Consider the following 15,790-nt stretch of genomic DNA (forward strand, 5'->3'; position numbering starts at 1 on the left):
CCGTTTTAAGTTAAAAATAAATGCAACGAAATATTTCTCGAAACAAACTTTTTTTCAATCACAAGTAGTGCAGAAAATGAAAGAGAGTAGAGCAAGTGTTTTTTTTTTCATACCTGAGGTATTAACAGTATGCAGTAGAAGTAAGAAAAAAAACAAGCAATAATAAAAGAACTTCCATGATACTGAATTGGGCATTAAAAAAATGCAAGACAAGAAACATATCAGTCACAAAAATGATCTTGAAAATTATGCTACAAAAACGCGAGAATCGTGATTTTTTGCATTTTTTACTCAGGATGTATCAAGGAGCTGAATTTGGCACATCTTGGTAACAAGATACTCTCCTAATCGGAAACTAGGGGCCCAGCCTTTGGGGAGTCCCCGGCTCAAAATCAGTACAGTGTAAGTTTTATAAGAGTTTTAGGGGGAGGAGGGCAGGGTCGTTCACAGAGGGGAGAAGCGACACCTGTTGGCCCGGGCCCCGAGCTTAAATGGGGCCCAATATTTTTAAACCTAGGGTTGAAAATATGGGTAAACAATATAGAGGGGGACCCAAAAAAAGCATTTGTGACAGCCCCAAAATTTCTATGCACGCCTCTGGTGGAGGAAGTGCACAGAAGTCAGTTCGGTAGACTTGAAAAGTCTACCGAACTGACAAAGAGCCTGCCTTGACCCTGGACTGCCCTGAATTGAATTGGGAAAGAGAGCAGGAAGTCCTATTTAAAGGTCTAAATTTCAAGTGTGCCTTGCAGCTAATGAGAACTAGAACTGCTTTTTCTGTATTTCTTCAAAATATTATAAATTTTGAATAGTAGCAAAATTAAGAATTAAAAAAAATGTTATTTCTATTTTCTGACATTAGGAATTAAAAAAAAAAGAAAATAAAATCCTTTTTCTGTTTTACGGTACAAAACATTTCGGGTTTCGGGGGGGGGGGCATTAGGGCCCCCTCTGGATACGGCCTTGTCAATCATACTGTTTTGCAAATTATGATAATACACAGCAAAAATTGTTTTTTGGGTCGACAAGTCAATGACAGCAGTTCTCAGAGAGAAAAGGCAAAGGAGAAGAGAAGATTATGCATTGTTATTTGCTTACATCGGCTGTTGGTTCAATTCAATTAATTTTTGATCATGCCTCCAACCCACCCACAAATACAAAAATTAATTAATACAAAATGATCAATAGTAAAAAATGCTTTAAAAGAAATGGTATACAGATTTCAAAAATAGGTAACAAGAGAGTAACATGCTGCCCATTTGGACAATTCATAATTTATACACTTGATAAGAAATTAAATTGAAGCACACTTGCTTAGGAATTTCAAAGACTGATCTAATTCTTTTCAAGGACCCGAGAACAGTTAAGATTATTTAAGACACTTCATTTTCCCTTTCCAGTCTCTGAAATTTAGTGCAAGATTGTACAGTTCTACAGTATTGTTCTAGCTTTGTAAGAAACAACTATTTTAAGTTTAAAAGAGAAGAAAAATTATAGATTTCCAATTACACTTTTTTTTTAGTTACAAGTAGTGCATAAAACAAAAAAGAGAAGTATTAATGTTTTTTTCTGACTAAATAGATTAACAATATGCAGTAGAAGAAAAATAAAAGCAAGCAATACAAAAGAATTTCCGAAATACTGCATTCAGGTAAATAAACAGCAAGATCTTTAACATGTGAGTCACAAAAAATGATCTCTAGTAATACGTTACAGAAACAGGAGAACCGTGATTTTTACATTTTTGATGCATGATGAGGCAAGGAGCTAATTTTGACATATTTCGGCATTTTTCCCTCTACCCCCCCTCCCATTTGTTATAAATTAAAAAAGTTATGATTTGTATCCACACTTTTTCAAATTTTTAAAGGTTTTCATGCATTTTAAATTGCAATTTATTTTTTAAGTACTTTTGTTTCTTTTTTTGGGGGAACAACTCATGAAGTTTTCGGGGGTTTAGGGCCTTCAACAAAGCGGGTGCCCTAAGCTATAGCTTATTAAGTTGATTGGTAAATTTGATCATTTTAAATCTTTGTTTTAGCTTTTATTTTGTTGAAATAACTGTTGATTATTTCAAGCATTGCAGCTGATCGTATAGCTCTTTCTGCCGATATTTTCAGTTAATGTACCTGCCCCAATCAATTTTAGTTCAAAACAGTCGTTTTCAACACATTTTCAGCAATCCAGTGACAGCTTTACTACTTTTAATACAGTGCACGGTGTGTCCCTTCCCCCCTCCTTCTATCAGAAAAGGACATTCGCTATTCTTCTCATGTTCACTTCTGAACTATTCAAAAAAGAAAACACACTGCCCCCTTCGCCCCCACTTAAATCCGCGCATGGACATTCGTACGACTAAAACTCAAACTCAAGGAGATATTTGAAATTAAAGTTTTAAGGGACCATACAAAGAATGAGATGAGAACTTATCGCCCTTTCAGAAGAATAACAGGTTGCCGAAGTAAAAAAAGCAAAGTATTTATATTTTTCATTGCTATTCCAAAATAAAAGCAAATGTTATGCCATGATAGGCAAAACCACCCTACAAAACCTCGAAAAATTTGAAAAACCACACTCTAGGCAAAAATGTAATTTTAAACCCTGTTTAATTGCTATATTTGCTTTGCCCCAAAAGGTGTTATTGAAGGCGAGTGTAAAGTGGTTTAAGTCGCAAAACGCTATGTTTCATATCTCAGTGAATATTGGCATATTAAAGTCAAACTTTTTTTGTTGGCATCATTCATCAATGGAGATTATTTTCCTAAATATGAGTTAGGGGACCTACGGCCCGTACAAAAAGTTAGTTATATATTTTTTGACTCGTTTTTATTTTTGCTTCAAACATTCAATATCTTAACTCTGCATCTGATTTTGAACATTTTTGCAGTTGGAAGTATGCATCAAGGACTAACGATCACGAAAATAGAGGCCTTGCAGATTAAAACTAAACACCCTGTATATTACTGTTTGAAATGAATAGCAGTACATAGTGCAAGTTTCGTTATTTTTTGTAGTTTATACTGTTATACGGTACTTGAAGAATTCCTTATCCAAAGGAGATTTTCATATGCGCATTCGACAGTTTCCTGCTGCTCATGATTTTTATCTCAAGGTAAAAAAAAGTTTAGATTTCATTATACATTTTCCTCCCTTTTTTAAATAAAAAAAAAGTTTGCATGCATTACTAGGTCTATATTTAGTGACAGACAAGAAAACAAAACTGCATCGCTTGCAGTAATTCACATTTTAAAGAATTTCTTGAGAAATTAGAGAACAGTTGTCCTGCAACTTTTGTCGCATAAAATGTATGTTTCAGCTGACATGATTCAATTAAAATTAAATTACCCATGCATTTAGAAGACCAGCAGCAAATTGATGAAACCAAAAACATTTTTTGATCATCCTTCATTGTAAATAGCTGGAAATAAGCTGTAAATTTCAACAATTAGTTTACTATGTACATTCTTTTTATACATTTTTGTGAAAGTATCACTTTTATTCACAAAAATACGAAGTTACCAATTAAATTTCAGTTTTTTAAAAGAATTAATTATTTGTGACAGTGAAACAATATATAAAGTGAAACTTCGACAAATCGAAGTTGCAGGGAATATGAAATGAATTCGAGTTATCAAAGGCCATTTTGGAGCCCACTTTTTTTTTTCTTTTTGAGATATCCTAGATCCTTATGATTTTTATCTTGGAAGCTGAAAATTTGGAAAGGTTAGTTTCAAAGGCATGTCTGCACCACTCTAAAATGTCTTCCAAATCAGATGGTTGGATGGTGACCACCAGGTCACATGATCTGGAATGAATCTATGATGTTTAGTTTTTTGCAGCAATTTTATGCACCTTTGCGACGTATTTCCTGCCAAAACTCAGCTTAAATAATTGTGAACCTTTCTTACCAGCTATGATGTGAAATGCAGAAATATTTTTGGCCTTTATACTATGACGTATTTCTGGCAATCATGGGCTCTTGGACTAAAACATTTTGATTCTTAGAACGGTTTCCAAGTGTGATTCATATTTATGATACACTTATATAGTGCGATTGATTTGTAATAAATTCTTCTACTGCTGTTCTTACTTTATGTGGCAATATGTTACACAAAAAATGTAATTTTATGCATTAAATGTCGTTAGACACAAATTTGGTGTGTAATACATATTTGGCCTTCTGAACATATTGCTTTAGCTCTGTAAAGAACAAGACCTTGAGTTGCTAAGAGAAAATTACAGTCAAGAAAGTGATTTTCTTTCTGAAGGGCATTGTTTTGTAATGGAAAGCTACCAAACCAAGGTAAGAAATAAACATTTAAATTTGCTTCAACCCACAAAATATACAAAATATGTATATTGCTTAAGATTATGTATACTTCTAACAGTGCCAATTAAAAATAAATTTGTTTTTAGCTTTATGTGTTTATTTAGAAAATAAGTTAAATGTTGTGCTTAATATTATGTATACTTATGGCAATGTTAATTAAAAAGAAATTTGTTTTCAGCTTATGTAGTTATTTGGAAAATGAGTTGAACGTTGTCACTAACTGAAGCAGTTTTATATGAAATTTAAGATTCTTAAACATAGGTGTTTTATATATTTTTCAAAAAAGAGTAATAATATTACTATTATAGTTAACTGTATTTCCTTTTTTTTTTTTTTCAGAAAGCGGACAAAAGAATTAGTTCTTTACAAGAAGCTTTAAAGTCATACAAGAAAGCTAAAAATGATTTTGCTGCACAGGTAGATTATGTAGTATCATTTTTTAAACAGTATAAAAATAGTAGAAATTTGCATGCACATGTTATAAAAGCACTAAAAATTCAATGTAGAATTGTGGTATTGATTTCTGCAGATGCTGCTATAAAATCTAATCAGTTACATGATAAGTTATGAAGTTGTATTGCTTTGTTTTGGAAATTTGATTAAGAACAAAATAACTCTAACTGTCAAATTTTAGTGTTAGCCAGGGTTAAATTAAAAAAAAAAAAAAAAACCTTTTCATTACAATTGCAAAAATATTAAAAATAAGAATGAGACAATAGAGCTTATAGTTTGCAATCGAAAAAAAAGTCATGTTATTTTAATCTGAAAAAAAATAAAAGTTAACTGTGACTTTGTACATGTGAGGGTTTTTTTTTTTTTTCATTTTCATAGTTGTGAATTTTGCTTGAGGTTTGCTTTTGGTGTTTCAAATATGCTCTAAATAGACCTTTGATCAATTAGGTGTATAAAATATTTCAATAAAAGTTCTATTTAAATTTTTAATGCACTAGAGTCTTGAAAATCCGAGTCTCGAAAGTTTGAGGTTCCATTTAATTCAAGGTGCTTACTTTATATTTTTGTTACATTTTTAGTTGCTAAAAAATAATTTTCATTAAAATCTGGAAATTGAAACATTTCACTAATGTTAAATTTATTTATAAAAAGTGCATTGAGAGGTTGGTGTCAACAACACTCCCTAATTGGCACGAAACATATATAGACTACAAAATATAGATTAAGAAATGCCTTAGGGAAAAAACCTTGATACGTAAACTTAACATTGATTTTTCACAAATGACCTGTAGACATGTCTTTTGGAATACACGATTGCAGTCAAATAAAAGGTTCATAACTTGACACTACACAAAACGTAAATACGAAATTCAAACCTTCTACAACTAAAGGTCTTTGTGTTATGCGAGATACATTTATATGCTCGCAAGCATATAAATACAGACAATATGACAAAACTGAAGGAAAAGGATTTGGGCATTGTCAAAATGCATGTTTGGTTGCATACAAATTTGAAGACATAATGGAAAAAAAAAAGTCAACATTTGTTTAGAGGGTTTAATTGAAAGTGAAATGTTGAAATTTCAGTGAATTTTTGTGACCACAATACTCTTTTTTCTTTGTACAAGGAAGTAAAAGGAGCTCCTCCTTATATCATCCGAAAACTGCAAAATTTTTAAATGGAAGAATTTTCCGTATAATCCTAGTTTTCAGCTATCCAAGGTTGTGAAAACTCCAAATACCTCAGATTTTCTAGACACCACTGTATGTACATTTTAATTTTATTATTCTCATTTTTATCAATTATTATACACTTTTGTTTAAGATAACTGAAGAACAGCTGAAGTTAATCAAGTATCAAATATCTTTTGAAGAAAAGTTCCCACAAAACTACCATAATCTTTCTTTGCATGAAACAATTAAGCAATTACTTACGCATCGAGAGTCTAGACTTGCTGATGATTTGAGAAGAGAATTTAAAGTGCCTGATCGAAGGTATGCAACTTAGCTCAATAGCTATTATTTTCCTTCTTTCTTTTTTAAAAATAATCTTGGATTTAGCATTTGTAATTGTTGTACATGTTTCATCTTTAATGTTGCAAAGCTATCAAGTGTGTGATGTATACAAAGTTATATTTTTTGAAATTCTTCTTCAAGTTCTCTAGATATGTAGTTGAAAAGATTTTTGACGGCTTATTTTGTTATTTTTAAGGAATTTAGATCAATTAAAATTCTAGTATGACTTAGCATTTTCCATTCAGATATTTCAACACTAGACAAATGATTTTAGAGAAAGAATTATTTCAACATTGTAAGGAAGACATATTTTTAATTGGGGGAAAAAAAAAGAGCTGCGGATATCTCACCATAAAAAGATATTCATCTACAAGCAGTATAGATAACAGAAAAAAACAGAAGTAGGGGAGACTGGGGATGATCCCCACTTTAGTTTTAAATTTTTTTCTAGGTAATTTTTTCCTTTATCTGTCAGTATTTTTTTTTTAGTTGAAATGAAAGATAGTTTTGGTAAAATAATTTGTTTTCAAAAGTTTCATAAAGGGATCATATATCCCCACATCTAGGGATACATGATTCCTTCATGGGGGATACTTGATCCCACTGAGAAAATACATAGACTTTTCATTAGATCTGCAATTTATTTATGGATTTTAGTTTTCTACATAATGTTTCTAAAAAAATGTACGCAACTTTCATGAACTTATGATGCTTTTGATCAGTTACTTATTATCCAATACAGTTGTGAACAATACTATATTTTATAAATAAAACTAACAATTTTTTTAAAGTAGCGTAATGAAGATAAATAAATACCTTTGTGCTGAACAGTAAAGTAAGAAAAACGTTAAAAAAAGCACAAATTTGCCAATTACAGCACACACGTGTTTCGGCATTACAGGAAACGCTTTTTTCAATGCAAAAAGTAATGAACTTATGGATGAAAAGACATCCGACAAAAGCCAAGAGCAGATAAACATGCAGCTTAAAAGATAAAAATAGCGGATTAGCCAAACACCAATAGAAAATTATAAACCGATCAGGAACCAATAGGAATGCAAGCAAAGACCAAGAGCTTTCTCTTAGATACGGAACCCAGAAAGAAAGAATTCAATTGGACAAAGATTAAGCCGAAGCTTAAACAAAAAGAAAATGTCCGTAACCGTGAACCGAAAGAAAGGAAAAGCTGAATGGAAGAAAAAATGAAGATAAATAGAAGAAAATCGGGAGGGGGATGTCAACAAGACAAAAAAGGTAAAAATAAACAAAGGAAGATAGATAAAAATGAATGGGGAAAAAGGGGGGGATGGGGAAAGGACAGTATTAAAGATATGGGAGCCAAATGTTGGAAAAATATGGAACTGCTTTAAGATCATTAACTAAGTTAGAACTGTTCCTCAAAATATGAAAAGATTCCCAAAAGTCAAGATCTGATGAATTGGGGCATTTTTGGATAATCTGATAAGAGTTAAAATCAAAAGAGTGATTCGAATCCCAACAATGTTGAGCAATACTAGACTTATTTAATTGTTGTTTTTTCACATAATTTTGATGCTCTTTCAAGCGAATTTTTAAAGCATGCCGAGTCTGTCCAATATAGGCAAGTTTACAACTACAATTAATTCTATAAATTCAACAATTAAGAGGGTGAATAGGATCTTTAAGAGAAGAGAATGAACGTTTATTAATAGGAGAGAACACCACCTGGAATTGGAAAAGTTTTAGAATCTTAGCAACCTGATAGCTTACAGATGGAAAGAATGGCAAAACAACCAAATTCTTTCTGATGAAGGTTCAGTTAAGAACATTAGTTTGGGATTTATTTGAAAGTTTTTTATAAATGGAATCAATCAAAGTTGGCGGATAGTCTCTATCAATTGCCACAGTTTTAAGATAATTAAGTTCCACTTTAAGAAGTTTGGCTAATCCGCTATTTTTATCTTTTAAGCTGCATGCTTATCTGCTCTTGGCTTTTGTCGGATGTCTTTTCATCCATAAGCTCATTACTTTTTGCATTGAAAAAGGCGTTCCCTGTAACGCCAAAACACGTGTCTGCAGTAATTGGCAAATTTGTGCTTTTTTTTAAACCTTGTTTTTCTTACTTTAGCATAATGAAGCTAAAATTACAGCAAAAAAAAAAAAAAAAAAAAAAATTAAAAAAAAAAAAAAATAGGATGACAAGCATGAAAATCATTTTATTTGCTTCTTGTCTTGCAATAATAAAATTAAGGAACCTTGTCACATTCAGACGATCATTTCTTGAGCTAAAACAAAATGGCTGAAAAAAACAAAATGTTGCCAGTTTTTATGTACAAGTATAACTTTAATATAATTGTCAGGTTTCAAATTTCTACTTAATGATATTGGTACATTTTTGACTGTGGGATCATGTATCCCTTGGGACCAAATACCCCTAGTCTCCCCTATTTTTATAAAAAGTTTTTTTTTTCTTTTGTTCATTCGAGCACATTGATAGTATGCTTCAGTTCTAACTCTAAGACATAGCTGAGAATATTGAAAGCTGCAAATTTGGGATACTTACAGTGGCAACCAAAAGCCTTCGTACACCTACGACTTTCAACGAAATAGGCCCCAATCCGTTGGTTAGAATTAATATTTCGGAATAGGTATTTAATTATAAGATCTGTGATCGATTTTTAACAAAACTACACGAAAAGTTTTTAAAAAACATTAAAACTTAATTTTTTAAAAATCAAAAACCAAAAAGTGCCGGAAATTTTATCTCACAAAAGTCTTTGTACACTTCAAAAAAAAGGTCTGTATATTATTGAGTAATCTAACTTTTTATTAAGTTATTAATTTGTAGAATATCATACAATATTCATAACACCTTTTAAACGTCTGGGAATAGATTTCATTCTTTTTCTTTCTTCTTTTTGCACAATTTCTGAGTAAGTCTTCAACCACACTTCAAGTCTTACTATTTCTAGCTCTATTTTCATTTTTTAGTCGTATTTTCGTAATCTAGCCTCCAAATACCTCTAAATATGTTATATTAAGTTCAAATCTGGAGATTGAGGGGGTATTTTCTAAACTTTAGGACAATTTTCGAGGCACTAGACGTAAACGTTGAAAACCGTGTGCTTCTTATCGTTATCTTGATAAAAAACAAAGTTGTTTCCAATAAGCAAATTTTTGGCTAATAGTTCAAAATTGGTTTTGAAAATATTTAAACGAATAGCATGATTCATTATTTCATAAAAAAACAACAAACTACCAATTCCTGATGCTGATATGCACCCTTACACTAGAACACTTCCACCGTCCTGATTAACTGTTCCAACTAAGTTCTTAAGATTAAGTTCCTATTTTTTTCTTCTACTTACAATTCTACAACAATTTAACCAAAAATGTTGAATTCATTTTTATCTGTAAATAAGACGTAATTCTAAAATGTTTTGAGCTTATTTATGATTGATTTTGCGACGAAAATCTTAAGCTTTCTGTTTTTTGCACGACCAAGAAAATTTCTGCGGGAAGAGGTCCCATTTAATCCAGTTAATCAGAGAACTTGGTGAAAAATTTTAGGTGAAAATTAAACATAAAATTTTTCTTTTAACTCTGTAGAAACTTTTACAGCACTCAAATGTGTATTTTTCATAAATTTTTTAACTTTAAATCGCCGATCACGTTTTGTCAACTTTGCCGGTTGAATTTTTCTTACCTTGTTTCCGCTCCGATTCCTTTCTTTAAAGCATTTTATTAAGCACTTTACTATACAAACAAATAAATTAACTATATTAAAGACATTTCAAACCAATTTACAGCTACTGTGGGAAAAAAATTCAAATTTCGAATGGTGTTTGCAGTTTTTTACGAATACCAGCCATTTTATAGCAATAAGCAGAATATTAAGGAATAAATAAACAGAAAATTAAAGCCCAATGACTTATAAGGGTCAACACAATGCAAAAATATTAATAAAACGGCATATGATAATTTTAATCATGAATTTATTCGAAAATATTTGAGTGTACGATGACTTTTGTGGCGTGTTACTTCTCTGTCTCTTTGTTTTTTGACCCATTTGATCCGATTGTGAATTTTGATCCGATTGTGAGCGTTTTCCTGTGAAGATTTTTCCCATTATTCTAATCACTAAAAAATCCTTTTATTAGGGAATTTTGTTGTTTTGATAAAAATTCGAGAGGTACCAGTCAGACCCTTTTTCACTCGCTTATAAGGTCACCCCGCATATAAGGTCACTTTTCTAAAGTCCCGGCTCACTGAATAGGAATTCTATGTTGTGTCTTATCGGATATGTGGTCAGGTTATAATACATTAATCGCTCATAGGTCACTTCTGTCTGATGTCTTTAAATAATATTTCAGTGCTTAATAGATTCACTTCCGAGAATTTTTCGTGATATACGATCCTTAAAAAGTGAAAAGTCTTATTCCTATTATGTAGCATTTAGTGCATCAAATGCAGTAGAAAGTGAGTATTACGACAGTGACGCTAAAATATGAAGCAGTAGTTATGAGGGCACTCAGCGTGTACATATCACACTTTTTTGCCAGTCATGAGAAGCCGAAGAAAATTTTCAGAAAACAATTAGAAACCATTGTGCTGAAACGAAAGAAAAATCCTATCAGTCCTGTATTTATGATAATTTTAAGTTAGGTAAGTTGCTCATCAGTTCTCTGCTTGGGCATATTTGTATGCAGCTTTACTGTAAATAAAAATTCTAAGAAATCATTTCAAAATGTCTTATTGCTTCCAAAAATTTTAATTGGTTCAAATCTATTAAACTATCATAACCTAATTACTTATTTTTTGAATGTATTAAATTAAAAAAAAAAATGTAATGTATATAACATGTTTATTTATCAATAAATATACATGGATCGATTATAAGGTCACCCCGCTTATAAGGTCAGTTTCGTGAAGCCCCGAGGGGTGACCTTATATCGAGGTCCGACTGTATTTACTTCATCAGGGAGTTTGGTAGAAGGCATTAAAATTCAGAAATCTCATGAACTAATCAGTAGAGTTGGCAGCTGTGATATGATATAAAAGCAGCAATAACAAAAAAAAAAGGGGGAACTATGCAACGTGTCACAAACACTAGAAAAGATAAATGGAACTGAAAACCAAAAATGGAGAGTAAAATTTAAAAAGAATTAATACTGCTTTTCCCCCCTAGATTTTGGTGGCTACAGATCACTGTACTCGCTGATGGTGGAGACTGGTTAGAATTAGAAAAATTTTCACGTTCTAAGAAGTCACCCATAGGCTATGAAGTATGTAATTATTAATAAATTTTGCTTTAATCATTAGAATTTATATACATAGCATTCCAATAAACTAATTGTGGTGTAATATTTTTAATAATTACTAATAAAAAGCCAAATATATATATGTTGTGATTGCAATACCGATATACCGAATACCGGTATTTCGAGCAAATTTGCAATACCAGTATCTGCTGCGGTAAAATACCGGTATTTTCGGTATTAGCTGAAAATAATAAATAGTTTCAATCAAAGAATTTTCAACTTATAAGCTTTTAAATATCAATTTATAATATCATTACTGGGGCCAATCCAGGATTTTTTTCTTGCTACCTATTTTTGTGAAAGTATTGCATCATTCTATTTTTGTGAAAGTTTTTTTTTTTTTTTTTTTTTTTTTTTTTTTTTATCAGCATTGTTTTTGTGAAATTTTAGAGGCATCCTAATTTTTGTAAAAGAGAAGTAGAACAAGTGAAATTTTAGTTCGAAAAGTGTAAATGTCATCTAGTATTATTTTTAACAGATTTCGTTTTTTGGGGAGGGGGGGGAGAGCTAAAAACCTAAGAAGTATGAAAAATACCATCGTAATTTCAGCTTAATAGGCTATGTACTGTGTACAATATAGGAAATTATGAGAAAAACGGTTTCCCAAAACAGATGTTGAAAGATTGCGATAATATTGCATAAATACGCTTAGGCGAGAAACAGCTAAAAATTAGTTAAAATACTACAAAAAGGTTGCTATTTAAGCGATTGTTCATATAAACCTGCTTAGAATTTTATTTTATGAGTAAATTTTGTTTTTAACAGAGAAACAAATTTTATATTTTAAAATGCTAATATTTGTGAAATTTTCGATGTCTTTGTGAAGCTACTGATTTTATTACTTGATTTTTGTGAAAGTACCGATTTCAAAACAAGATTTTTGTGAAGGTACCGAAAAACGGTAGCAAAATCAGCCTGTATTGGGCCCTGCATTAAATATCAATTTATAACGTACTTAATATCTACTTATATTTTAAATGTGCATACCTTTTTCCATGATACAGAACCAAAATTTAATCTGTTGATGTGAAAATTTGGCTTCAAAAGCACGAACTAATAGAATGTCATTAAACGAAAGTAGCGGTAACATTGCAAAATGATATTGTCATTACTAGATGGATCACATTTTCGTGTGCTTTTGTGCACATTTTTATTGCATATTTCCATTTTCCCGACCACTTACTTTCCCTTTTGTGAAAGTGAATTTCGAGTGTAATTTTTAACACAGTTGTCCTATGAACAATTTTATTCCAACTATCAATTGCAGTAATAGTTTGATTTCTTTTTTAATTATTTGACTCAACTGTACTAAATTTTGACAAAAACTTTTTCTTATTAGCATAACAAATAGTAATTTGTTATCATCTGTATAGTTTTGTTGTTTTGTCTCATTATTTGGCTTTATACTTGGTATATAGTGCCTTGAAAATTTGCTTAGAGGTAAAGCATAATGAATTGAAACATATATTCAGATATTTGCATAGTTATAATTGTAAAGAGTTTTGAAAAGGAAGCGAAAAGCAATAAGAAAAACTAACAAGATCAAATTTAGTCATGTTTAACGTAAATTTGAAACCAATGCCAGACTTAATGTAAGTCACATAATCGCTACTTTATAGAACTGAAAAATGGTCACTTAGGGGGCCATTCAATAATTACGTAAGGGTCTCGAGAAGGGGGTAAAAAAATCTCTATATTCCCTTACCTTTTTTTGGGGGGGGGGCTCGAACCGATTTTTACAGAATATTTTCCAAATCGATATTTTATATTATAAATCACATGGTCAAGTGTTTTGACTGGGATCATATTTCATTTGCATCTGAAAAGTAAAAAAATATTAGGATGAGCTGTTTTTTACTTGTTTTGCAAAGAATGAATAGTGTAAAATATAATAAAAGAATCGCACTATGTATGCCATGTTCTATTTTTAATTAGTATTGCATCATATAATATATTTGAAAGAAAAAAAATCTTTGGATTTATGTCAAACTCGGAGTTTTAGTGTAACTGATTCTTTTCTTACAACATTTTATTATTTTGAGAAACTAAATGGAATCTTATGTAAGAATAGGGGGAGGGTCTGAAAAATCTTACGTACCCATACATGGTGGTCACAAATCGCCAAAATCATCCTTACGTAATTAATGAGTGGCCCCTTGGTGCATGCAAAGGATAGGACTCTGCTATTTTAATGCTGGTAAATTATTAAAGAATTACATTTTTTGGAGTATAAATATATGAATATGGCTCGATGCGAAAACGCATTAATAAACAAAAAATCACAATTTTTGGACTTGCATTAGTCTGGCTCTGAGGTACAGAAATATGCATGTAAAAAAGAGCAAATATCTTCTTAAAATATTGAAACAACCCTGGTAGAGTCGATGAACTTATACTGCATTTATTGAAATTGTATTTTTAGCCTTTTGTGGATGTTTGTGTCAAACATGACAATATTTATGAAGCCCAAAAATACTTGCCAAAAGTTAAGGAAGAGAACCGTATCAAATATTACATTAAAGCTAGGTAAGCAGCTCTACATTTTTTAAATTACATTAATTAGTTCTATATCATTAACTTTTATTATTATTTTTTCCAGATTACTTGAGGATGCTGCAAAAATTGCTTTCGAGAAAAAGGATTTAGCAGCTCTGAATCAAGTTCAGAATATGTGTGGTGTCATGGATAGAACTATTGCAGACAAAATTACTACTATGAAATCCCAACTTTCATCCAAGCGTTAATGTATTTTTTCTATGTATTATATCATACTATAAAATAAAAGTTGTATATTTGATTTCATTTTTAAGGTCACTCAATCATATAGTGAAAACATTTTTCATTCTTTACCCATTAACATTTTGTGATGTATGCTTATACTCAAAGTATAAAACTCTTAATGTTTGGTATTTTCAGCATTAATATTGTTTTATTAAAATGTTTTCACTTGTAATGAACATTAAGGCAAAACAACGATTATAAACTTTATTTTTCTGATATATGAATTAGTTCCAGAAAAAGGAAATGGAGGGGCATGATATATTTTTACTGTGAGGAAATAGGCATAAAATATTGCCAAGAACAAACTCTGACAGTTGATTGAAAATAAGTATGTATTATGTAAAGAACCTCAAGATGGTGGTTCAACAAAACCAAGCACCGTGAGCAGAGGTCTATTGTACTGAAATATTTTTATAGATTTATTGTAGACTCTTATTTTTTCCCCAGTATGATTAGTACTATTTAAGTAAAATTTAGTTGCCTTTATCTCACTATTTGAATTCAAATTATTTTTCTAAAAAGCTAATGCGAGTTCATGTTTTTTTAATATAATTTAGCAGCTGCTTTTGAGATTTTTGTTTCTTTTGATACTTTTCTAATTAAACAGAATATAAAATGAGCTAATTTGTTATTCTAAACCTTTTTTTTTTTTTTTTTTTTGTAAATGAAAAACACAAGTAACACATCCATAATTTTCCATTTCATCCTGATTCCGTAGTTGATGCAGATTTTTTTTTTTTTTAAAAAGAAACAAATTTCAGTTAAATTGTTTATTTTTACAGGTAACTACATGTTGAATCATAATAGTAACATTTTGTTCTAACGACTGTACATAGTAAAAAAAGAGAAAGAAAATTACATTTGCAGATGTAGTAAAGTCCCACTCATTGAACATTTGTTGAACTGATTATTCAGCTCAATTCGATAAACGATCTCAACATATAAGAAGAAATCAAAAGAAAATTTATGACCCTCCCATAAAATTCTGGTCCAGTTTTTTCAAAAAGTAAAGCTTATCTTTTCCATTTTTTTCAACCAGTTGTATTTGATTGATGACTATTGTGTGTTCAACCTTTTCCCATCAAATCCTAGGTTAACTTTATTTTTAATTACAAAGAAATTACCTATTTAAACAAAATAGTATATTATGAAAGTAAACATATTTGAAACCATAAATATTTATTAAACATAAAAAAATATTACAAATAAAATATAGGTGAACTTTAATATCTACTTATAATAACATGTAGAAAGGTTTGATGATATGAAAGTGTAAAAAGTTTTTAAAAAATTAGATACTTTTAAAGAAATGTATCATCACATTGCATATCAATAAATCAAAAAATCTTTATTGATTTGCTTTTGCTTATCCATTGGGATCCTTTGAATATATTGGGATCTCCTTTGAATA

At 30.6% G+C, this 15,790-nt stretch overlaps 1 protein-coding gene across 1 annotated transcript in view; it reads left to right on the top strand.

Moving 5' to 3' along the window:
- Positions 1-14,400, top strand: part of LOC129217046 (vacuolar protein sorting-associated protein 16 homolog) — a 54,379-nt gene extending 39,979 nt beyond the window's left edge. The window contains exons 17-23 of the mRNA XM_054851284.1: positions 3,015-3,112; positions 4,199-4,303; positions 4,670-4,747; positions 6,108-6,277; positions 11,466-11,562; positions 14,021-14,124; positions 14,198-14,400. Coding sequence (XP_054707259.1) covers positions 3,015-3,112; positions 4,199-4,303; positions 4,670-4,747; positions 6,108-6,277; positions 11,466-11,562; positions 14,021-14,124; positions 14,198-14,342 — 797 coding nt within the window. The 3' untranslated portion in view covers positions 14,343-14,400. The remainder of the gene's footprint in view (positions 1-3,014; positions 3,113-4,198; positions 4,304-4,669; positions 4,748-6,107; positions 6,278-11,465; positions 11,563-14,020; positions 14,125-14,197) is intronic.
- The last annotated feature ends 1,390 nt before the right edge of the window (positions 14,401-15,790 follow it).

Source organism: Uloborus diversus, chromosome 2 (genome assembly GCF_026930045.1).
Source record: "Uloborus diversus isolate 005 chromosome 2, Udiv.v.3.1, whole genome shotgun sequence".
In the NCBI taxonomy this organism is placed as follows: Eukaryota; Metazoa; Arthropoda; class Arachnida; order Araneae; family Uloboridae; genus Uloborus; species Uloborus diversus.